The following is a 10,749-nucleotide window of genomic DNA, read 5'->3' on the forward strand; positions in this document are numbered from 1 at the left end:
AGTGGCGCTCGCCGCTCTCGCCCATTGGCGGGGTTGCGCGCGGGGGCGGAGCCTCCCCAGCGCACCTTCCAATCACGCCGCCGCCTGCGAGCGCCAGGCGAGTTCTGTGCCCCTCCCCCCCCCCCAGCTCCGCCCCCTTCCCCGCGACCGGTGCCCCGCCCGCTCTCCCCCCCTCTCCGCTTACACATCTGGGCAGCGGCGGCTGCGGCGCAGCGCCCTCCCGCGCCCGCCAAGGGCCCCCCCCCCCCGCGAGGCTGAGGCTCGGGGAGGCGGGGGGGGCTCGGAGGCGGAGGGAGACGGAGCCCACCCGGGCCAAGGGCTGCTGAGGCCGGCGGGAGACCTGCCCGCGGGGAGGGAGACCCGTCAGCGAGCTCGTCCACCCGGGCCGTGGTGCTCGCCCCGGCCCTAGGCAGGGCTACGAGCGGCGGCCGGTCACAAGGCGGCGGTCACCGGCGCTGGGACGGTTTCCCGTCTCTCTTCAGAAAAAAAAAAAAAAAAAAGAAAAAATAACGCTGAAGGAGAAAAAGGAAACAATAAAAAAAAAAAAAAAACCCAGCCTCACATTTCCATACCGCACAGTTGCACAGAGGGTGTGTAAAAGTCTCCTTCTCTGGAGATTTTCAAGACCCGCCTGGATGCAGTCCTGAGTAATGTGCTCTGGGCAACCCTGCTTCAGCGGGGGAGTTGGACTAGATGATCTCTAGAGGTCCCTTCCAACTCTGACAATTCCATCATTCTGTGATTCCGTGAGACCCGGCTTGCAGGTATATCAGCAAATATTACATAGCAATCTAAATAAATTGATCTGACCTTACAAATGTTTATTTCAAGCATCTTCTGAATTTTTCCGTTCTGCGGGCTCGCCTTCCAACTCCGCATTAGATCAGCGGGAAAAACCACCTGACCAAAAATAACTGACCAACAGGTCTTGTCAGAGGACTGATGAAAGGACCGACCTTTAGTGTCACATCTGCCATGTATCACATCATATCTAGAATTTCTCTGACAATGACCCCAGAACCAAGTGAACCTCCCCAGCTTTTTCTCTGTCCCCACCCAGGACCTCATCTTCTCCTCAGCCTACTTTCCCTCTCTGCACTTACTGTGTAAGGAGAAGAGAAGAAGCTACACTGACCTTAGCTTGGAGGCTGCAGCTTCTCTGCCTAAACAGCCCTCTTTGCCCAGCTGCAGAGAAATTACCAGTCACTGCCATTTGTTTGTGCAGGAATAGGACAGGAAAAGCCCGCACGGCAGGCAACTTCCACAAAGCCGCTCTCATTAGCTGTTTTCAGTACTTGGTGTTGGCTGAGCACAGCTAGCTCTGCCCCGCTGGTGCTAGGTCAGCCAAGAGACAAGGAAACAAAAATAAGCTCTTTCTAGCACCACCTTCCTCACCAAGAAAGCCATGCTTACTCCTCCCCTATCCATGCAAATGCCTCTGTTTCTGGCTTTTGCCTGATGGCTTTCTTCTGGCTGGAGCCCTGCTGCCACCAGTTTTCTGGACAGCGATTCTGCCACAACCTCAGGGAGCAGCAGAGCAGGACTGCCCCATGGAAAGGTGAGCTGGGGTGGCCAGAGCCAAGGCAGTGGCCTTCACCAGCCTGAGCAGAGTCCTGCAGCACCTGAGCAGGGCAGGCAGAGCAAGCATCAGTGGTTGGACCCACTGACACACCCAGAGGAGGAGAGGTGACGAACCGAGTATGAGTTCCACCCAGGGAGTCCAGGCAGGAGCAGCGGGAGATGGTGTCGGGAACAGAACTGGAAACACAGGTCCAAGGTTCACCCAGGAGTTGGGGCTGGAGAGAGGAACTCCTGCAACATAGCTGGGCAGGGACTGAAGGCCCTGTGCTGAGTTGAAATCAAGCTCCTGCCGCATGGGCAGGGTGTGCAGTTGGGGGCCCCAAAGTAGGTGAGTCAAGGTCATCAAGGCCTTAGTGCACTTAGACTCTGGTTCTCCTACAGATCTGAAGTGGCACGTCTGGAGCAAAGTCCTTCCCGACTTGATAGCGGTGTCTCTGCCTCCTCCGCCACTCCCAGTTTTGAAGCAATCCTAGGCACAGTGGAGGCACGGTGTGGCCATGCACAGGGTGAGGCTACAGCAGAGTTCAGCAGCATCGCTAGACCTCGGGCGAAGAGGCATTTGGTCTTGATGTGCAGGGAAGAAATACCTGGGGAGAAAGCACAAGTAGATTGCAGACGGGTGATACCTGAGGGGGTGCTGGTGCATCCCACCATGTATGGGGATAACTGGTGAACATGTAGATGAGCCACTGAGGCCCTCAGTCAGCAAGCTGACTTAAGAGAGAACTTTCAGCAGTTCTGTGAGGATCACAATTGTATCCCCAGCAGAAAGAATTTTTAAAAGACTGGGTGGAAAGCAATTTCCTCATCCTCTAAGAATTTTGGAGACTTGGAGAGGGGCAGGGAGAATTGGCTCAAGTGAAGATAAATAAATACCATCCCCAAACTGAAAAACAGTACTTTACATTTCAGTAACGTCGAAAAGACATCTAAGCTGTTTCACACCCTTTCTCTAAACTTTTTTTTTTTTTTTTTTTTCAGAAGAAAAGCTGTGTCGGGTCCATCTCCTTCTTGCGAGCAGCTTCTGCTCTGACAAGTCGACATGTTTCCTGACGGCCCAGCGTTTTCCCGGCAGACTTCCCAGCCGACGTTGTCGGGGAGCGTTAACCCTCGACACCTGCACTACCTTGTGCCCGTCCATCATAGACCCAACAGAACACCCGCCCACAGCAGCCGCCACGCGTGGGCTTTGCTCGCTTTCCTCCTGCAGGACGTGTGCCGTAGCTGGAGCATCCCCGGGTGATGCCCGGGGGAAAACCCCTCGTCCCGGGCGAAGGAGCCGGCAGCTCCACCTCTCCCGCACCACAGCCGCGGGGAGAGTTTTCTGTGGGGGAAGCAGCGCGGTCTCCCCACGGACGCCCCACCGGAGCTACACCGGGGCTGCGGCGGGAAGCCCTTTCGCGCAAGCCCGGCGGGCGGGGGAAGGAGCGGGGGGACCGGCGGAGGCGGCGGCGGGGCGGGCAGTCGGCGGGACCGGGGCGTGGCGTGGGGCCGGCGGCGCCGGGAGGCGGCTCAGTCCCCGCTGCCAGCCGAGGGCGGCCGGCCCCGCGGAGCAGGCGCCCAGCCCGGCCCGCTCCGCGCCGCACCGGAGCCGCCGCCGCCGCCGGCCGGCGAGGGCGGCAGCATGAGCGGCGGGCGTAGCGGACGATCCGCCGTGAAGATGGAGGCGCCGTTTTACCCCGAGGAAGGACTGGAGCTGTTACCCGACTTCGTACCGCTGCCGGGTTTCGGTACCGCCGGCGGACCGGGAGCCGATGCGGCGGCGGCAGGGCAGAAGCTGCTGCTGAGCGCCGGGAAGAAGCGGGACCTGGCGGCCGCCGCCGCCCCCGCGCCGCTCCCGGGGCCCTTCGCCCTTCGCCCGCCCGCCGGCGCCCGCGGCAGCGCGGCGGCTCTCCGCTTGCTACCGCCGCCGCCGGCCGCCGCCGCCGCCCCGCCGCCGCCCGCCGGCTCCGCGGAGCCGGCGGGCGGCGGCGGGGCGACGGCGGCGGCCCGCGGCGGCCCGGAGGCCGCGCTGGGCTCGGCCGCGGAGCTGCCGCTGCTGAAACTACCGCCGGCCGCCGACCTGGAGCAGCTGCTGATCCAGGGGGGAGCAGGGCTGGGGGCCGGCAGCCCGGGGCCGGCGGCTCCCGGGGCGGGGAGCGGCGGGGCAGCGGCGGCGGGGCCGTTTCTCTACAGGCAGCCGGTGACGCAGGAGCAGGAGGGTTTCGCCGACGGTTTCGTTAAGGCCCTGGCCGACCTGCACAAGCAAAACCAGCTCCTGGCGGCGCCGCCGCTCTCCACGCCGGGACCCTGCTGCACCGCCCGCCCGGGGCCGCCGGGAGCCCCCGCCGCCGCCGACCCGCCGGCCGTCTACACCAACTTGAGCGGCTTCAACCCCGCGGGGCCGCTGAGCCCCTCGGGTAGCGCCTACCCCGCCGCCTCCGCCCCGCCGCCGCCGCCGCCGCCGCCGGGCCTGGCCTTCGGGGCGGCGGGTCTGGGGAGCGGTCGGCTGCCGCCGTCGCGGTCCCTGGAGGAGCCGCAAACGGTGCCCGAGGTGCCGCCGTCGGCGAGCGGGGAAGGCGGCAGCAGCGCGCCGACGCCGCCGTCGCTGTCGCCGCTGGACGCGGAGAGCCAGGAGCGGCTGAAGGCGGAGCGCAAGCGGCTGCGGAACCGCATCGCCGCCTCCAAGTGCCGCCGGCGGAAGCTGGAGCGCATCGCCCGGCTGGAGGAGAAGGTGAAGGCGCTCAAGGGGCAGAACGCCGAGCTGGCCGCCACCGCCAACCTCCTCCGCGCCCAGGTCACCCAGCTGCAGGGCCGCGTCCGCAGCCACCTCTCCTCCGGCTGCCACATCAACGCCGCCGGGCATCCTCCCCCCTCTGCCGCCGCCGCCGCGCCCCGGGAGGCGCCCGCCGAGGCGGCCGCCGCACCGGAGACCAGCGCCTGCTGAGGAGGGACGGCCCGCCGCCCGCCGGCCCCGTCCTCGATGCTCCGCGGGGCCAAGGTGCTCGCCCGCCGCCGCTCTTCTGTTGTTATTATTATTATTAATTATAATTATTTATTTGCGCCCGAAGAAGGCGGTTGCAGGAGCCGGGTGTTGCTAAGCGTTTCCCGAGGTCTGTCGATGTTGCACTTAAGCAGCGAGGGTCTCCGTGGGTGGTTTTGGGTCAGGTGGTTGTTTTTTTTTCAGTGAAGTACTTGAGGTCTGTAGAGATTTCGAAAATTAAGGAAATTCCTGTTTACAGAAAGATTCAACTTTATTTTCATGGGGGATATAAAAAGTGTGTTTCCTAATACACCTTACTGAACTGTATAGCAATGGATAAGCTTTTCAAACTTAAAAAAAAAAAAAAAAAAAAGCCAGAATCATACCCTTTTGAAAAGATGTGCGTGTATATATATATTTAAAACATAATATGGCTATGTATATTTTCTTGGTATTGATAAAGAACTTTTTTTAAAATACTGTCTTTCTCTAGAGCTTTAATTTGCCATTGAGAGTTAAGACAACTATGTGGGTGCTCTTGCACTTAACACTGCTTCGGTTTGAAAATCGAACCCTGGAGGGAAATGATTTTTGTTGTAAATCTTAAGCAGGATGAAATGCATTGCTGACTCAGTCATATGAAAATACTTTTCTAAACTGTATGCTTCATATTTCTTGTGCCAGTGCAAAACTGGGGCATTGATAGTTATTTATTGAAACTTGAACACTTTTGGATGTTGCCTAGACCTTATTTTTCTAGATAACATGTTAGTAGTGGAAATGGTTACTTTGGCAAGAAGAGCTTTACTTTTTTGTCCTTCACTGTGTACATTCCAGTAGTATTTGCCCTTTACATAGTATAGTAACAATTCAGTGCTATACAGAAAAGGGCTCAGATACGGGGTGGGTTAGCTATAAAGGTGGTAATTCCATTGTACTCTGTTTGAATAAATCACAGAAATATTGTGGAAAAGTAGATTTATTTTTCAGTAGAAATCTGTATCTTGCTTCTTGGTCTACTTTGTTCCTAAAGAAACTTTCTGCAATACTCTAGAGACAGAAAGAGTCAGCGCTAGAACGTGAAACGTTTTTCTGGTTGGGAAGAATTGGTGTGATTTATTTCTTTGTCAAGATTTTACTAGTAGAAGGGAATCCTGAAGGAACTATTTCCTCTGATTAGACATAATCCTCAATAAGTTTTTGAAAGCTTTAGATCCCTTGCTTGGTACTACTGCCTACCTTGCTTCTGCTGCACCTGTGTATTTTGAGCATAGCCGCTAACGCAGCGCTGTTGAGCCCTGTGGCGTGGTGCAGTGGGAAGGGTCTGTCGGAGTGTGACAGTCACCCCAACGGAAGCCCCTCAGCACAGGGGCTGTGGGCTGAGCCTGCCGCTGGGGGAGGACAGGGCTTCTCCTGAGCAGATCCAGCTGCAGAGCGGGGCCCGCTCCCCTCTTTGAAACTGTGCTAAAAACTCAGAGGCAAAACTTACATGGGGATACGTGTCTGTGCCAGCTGGTGAAAATGGGGGATTGTATGAGGAACCAAGAGGGCATAGACATCTTTATGTATACAAGCCATTGCTCAGATCTGTTAAATCCACTCAGGAGCTGTTAAACATCTCTTACTTCTTCTGAAGGCTACACTTGATGCTTTGAAATTCAAGAAGAATGGGATAGACTCACAGTTTTTCTTGCTTTTATTGGGGATACGTGAGCGCTATCTGTTCAGAAAGTTGAGCTGTGGCAGTCAAGTGTGTGAGCTTTTTCTTTTAGTGCATAGTCATTCCTGGCACACGTGTGAAATGACATGACAATGCATAGTAATTGTGTTATTGTAGCTGAGATGCTCTGAAGATATTTCTTTTCTTAATGCATATGCAAATTAGGTAGAAGCCATATTAATCATTGTATAACTGTTTAATCATGTCACCAGAGCCTTTTTCGGTGGTTGAAATGATTGCCAGTAACAGCACCTTCTGCTGTTAGAAATACTAATGAACAGATAAAAAAAACTATTTGGATCTTAACACAGGTTTAAAGACTTCTTAAAGGCATTCTGAACCAGACAGCATACAATCTGTAGGACTGCCTGTTATATAATAACTGGGTGAAAAATAAATGGTTTTTACTATGTGGCAGGCATCGCCTATCTGCAAAGATACTGCAAGACTGGAGCAAATGATAAAGACTTACCCCAGACACCCGCTTGACACACTTTCCCTAGTGAGAGAGGTAATGCTGCCTGGTAAATGCATTGATGTGAGATGCTTAGCTTTACTGTATGCATAGTGAGATGGGGTTTTTTTAAGGAATCCTGGTAAAATTCATAAAAATTACATGGGTTGACAACTGCTGTTTCAGTTCTTGTATTTGCAAATGAGTGTAGGTCTAGGTAACGATCTTGTGGTAGGACACGGGACAGTGATAAATGCAGCTGTGCAGTACGCAGTACTTGTTCTTTACTTAATTTACCATTTCTGGTCAGAATAAATTAGCAAGGTGCAAGCAGAAGTGGGTGATCCATAAGACACAGGAAATCAATGCAATTCCCCTTCCTAGACGAGGGCAGGGCTACAGTGGGCTATACCCTGCCAGGGTTATAATGAGCTCACCCTTTTCAGCATGGTAGTGTTAAAGCTGGAAAACACCACACATTACCTGTCTCCCACTTGAACTTTCTGCAAGAGCAGTCCTGCGTCCAACCTCTCAAAGATCTTGTGTGGTAACTTCTTTGATAGCCTGCCTTATGTTCTAGCTAACAACTGTTAGATGGTAGAAGCACTGACGGGCCAGCTCAGTTACCCTGATGACTGATGAGAGGTTACTAGCGGGGCTGGTGGCTCTGCTCTCTGTCAGAGGCTACTGTTCTGGTAGCAGAGTTGTCCAAAAGAAATATATTTTCTGTAGAGTGGCAGGTTGCTTTCCTAAATGCCTTCTTTTATCTGGTATTTAGGCTAAGACATGGGATGTAACACTGACATGACCAAAATCTGAGAATAGTCGGGGGTGGTTGTGTTTTTTTCCCTGTTGATTCTGGTAGAGGTTGCCGCTTCTAGCAGAGATAGGAGTGGATAGCCTAAGCACCTAGCATTTTAAACCAATATAGCAAGACTCAGGAGTGCTTGCCTGCTGCAGCTTTCAGGGTTGATTGTTGCTGTCTTCTAAAACGTTATCAGTACTCTGACTTTTACCCCCACAGTGTTCCTAAATCTTTAAATATGGCTTCTTTATTTTGTCCTGCCTTTTTTACTCAGTTCATTGTAGCATTCTTTCATGTCTATTTCTTTTAGGTTTTGATTTTCTGCCTAAAACTTTGGTCACTGTGAGATCCTAAAAGATAAGATACTGGGTAGAAACTTTCCAGACTGTTTATATGATTTGCATCAATGTAGCTCCTTTTCAGTAACTTCAGGCAAGTTTGCTGTATAAATGTCACTGTAAAAAAAACAACCAACCAACCAACCAACCAAAACAAAACAAAACAAAACAAAACAAAAAAACCCCAGTTTATCTTCAGTGGAACCTCAGTGCTTTTTAACATCTTTCTTCATCCTTCAAAATTGTACCATGTTTTTTTTATACTTGTGCACACTTTGCGCTAGTCCTTACAAAGATTCGTACTGCGTGACTTGATATGCAGGCTGCCCTCCTGCCCTTCTGATCTGGTTTTGCATTCCAGGTGCAAACCCATGACAAACAAACATCCCTCTTTGTTTCTTTGCCCTAGGTGTAACGTCTGTTCTGAAGATTATGCAGTCCCTTCCTCTGTCTGTTTTGGTTGGTGGATTTGCTCCTGTGCAAATCTCTATTGCTGCTCATCAGCCCATTTAGAACGCACTTGAGCCGATGTCTTGATCTAGATGTAAAGTGCCTTCCTATTTAGGTGCTACAGCAAAATAGTTTGATTCATAAATGACTTTCATTTCTTTGAATTGTTATCAGATCTTTTCTGTCTTGGAGAGTGGGAGGAGGAGAGTTTGTGGCGAGAGAAGTCTTGTTCACTCCTTCCTTGGGCAGAGGGAGGAGCTTCCATCAGATCTGCCCCTGCTTGCTGTGAGTATGGGGGAAGTAACTCTGCTACGACTGATTCAAATGATGCCACTACTAGAAAAGTTGCTTAGTTTACTCCCCAGCATAGAACAGGTAGTGAAATTTGTCAGTATCACAAGGTGTCCAGACATGTCTGGGTGGTTGGTGAATGGTTACAACTTTCACTGTGACTCCAGTTCGAGCCCATTGGGCAGTCTTAGGGAGTAATTCCCAAAAGAGAAGTACTTTGCATACTTTGAGAAGTGTAGGTGTTCGGGGATGATAAGTCCTGATTACTGAGAGGGGTTATTCTGGTGGTGGTGGTGACGTTTTTGTCATGAGCCTTTGGTAGTCTTGCAAGAAGTAAATACCTCAAAGGATTTGGACATTTCACTGCATGTCATAAGTTACTACTGACGGTCATGCACTGTTCAAGATCCAAGGGTGGCCCTACTACAATTCTCCATTATCTTGGTTTGTGCTTATTTCATTAATGAAGGAAGAATCATGAGGCATCCTTTTTTGTTTATTTAAATGTCTGATCGACTGCATCCGTCTCACCTTTGACAAAGGAGTCATGTCCCAAAGTTAAGCCCTGAGGTAATCTGCAGTTTGCAGCTGTTAAAGTGGAAATTCTATTTGGCAACTAATTTCTTATCAGTTACATAGCACGATAATACTTTCCCAATTGTTGCATAGTGTTGTTGCGTGGTGTCTGAACGACAGATGCATGCTATGTCTGAATTACTAGTTGTGCTGAAAATAGTGGCTTGGCTGCCATAACCTGAGTCTTGGCCATTTGAATCCAGTAGCTTCTTAGAGTAAGTTTCTCTACGTCTGAAATTAATATGCAAGAAAAAACCCCCATGTACTGGTAACATCAGTAATTCTTCAATGCATTTTATTTGTCCTTCTTCTTCTGGAGTGTGAGTTAAAAAAGAAAAAGAGATTAGAGAGATTAGTTACATTTTTGCTTATTCTTATGTGCAGCTGTAATTGCTGCTGGGTAATTTTGCTCTCTCCTTACTTGAGTCTCTTAGTTTCTATGTTTAGCAAGAAGACACATTGGAGTACGGCATATCTGTGTACATATTTTATTTGTACAAAACCCCTTCCATTTTCCAAGTATTTTGTTTGCAGTTTTACTGTAACAGAGAATGAGTGTTGAAGAGTTCCTAGGCTGTTTTGACACGCTTCGATTGCTTCATCCAATCAGTATTGTGTGCAGTGAATGTGTAGCAGAGGTGGACAGTAAAATCTGCCAGAGATTCACCATTTTTAACATTTGGCAAGACCTGTATCAGCAGAAAAATCCTTGAACAGAAAGCTTTCACAGTGCGCAATAATGCTGCAAATGTTGACTGTATCTTTCTAATGCCACAGTCACTTGCTGTGGGGCTGCATCAGGGTTTACTGTAGCTGATGCAGTATGATAAATGTTCCCGTGTCACCCTGCAGAATCTAAAGTTCCTTATAATATTGTTGGCCTTACTGCACATGGTGAAACTATACTGTGACAGTGTTGATGAATTTAATCTGAATTTATGGAGATTTAGCCCGTTGCAGTGCATTATGGGAGACAAGAGGTCTTACTAATTCCCAGTTACTTCTGTCCTGTGTTTCAAAGTTCTCTCTCTTTTTATCCTGCCTATGAAGTAGCTTGCAGCTGTTTGTGCTCTGAAACTTCTCATAATGGGTGGTAGTGACTCTGAGGTGGGACAGAAGCAGCTTCTGTGCAAAGTGGTCATGTGTGACAAAATAAATGTAGGTTTCTGAAAAACACGGCAACAGTGAATGCATAGTGGAGAACCTGCTGTGTCTGTGTGTTGCTAAGAGAGTCTAGAAACGTATACACCTAGTTCATAACAAGGGTGGCTTTCTGAGACAGCATCCTGTTGACTTGCTACAGGCAAGTCCTGATCCTTCCTGCTTGCTTTAGTCTGGAAGTGCTTTTCCTAAGTTATTGCATACCAGAAGGTTTGCTTCCTGCATCAGCATAGTCACAAACTGGATCTCTGCTTGGATGTTGAAACAGTCCACTGCATGTAGGTCAATCCGAATGCGATGCTCTAGCTGTCTTCACAGGGTCCTGCTGAGGAAACAGTGGTGGGGAGAGGAAGGAAGCCAGTCTAGGATCTGTATCTTCACACCAACGCTGTGTTTTGCAATGCAACTTTC

At 51.0% G+C, this 10,749-nt stretch overlaps 1 protein-coding gene across 1 annotated transcript; it reads left to right on the top strand.

The window, feature by feature from the left end:
• Positions 1–3,205: 3,205 nt before the first annotated feature.
• On the top strand, positions 3,206–4,507 carry LOC141477459 (transcription factor JunD-like). The gene has a single exon (XM_074166657.1). It carries the CDS (start codon positions 3,206–3,208, stop codon positions 4,505–4,507), a length of 1,302 nt encoding a protein of 433 aa, XP_074022758.1.
• Positions 4,508–10,749: the final 6,242 nt, after the last annotated feature.

Source organism: Numenius arquata, chromosome Z (genome assembly GCF_964106895.1).
Source record: "Numenius arquata chromosome Z, bNumArq3.hap1.1, whole genome shotgun sequence".
Lineage (NCBI taxonomy): Eukaryota > Metazoa > Chordata > Aves > Charadriiformes > Scolopacidae > Numenius > Numenius arquata.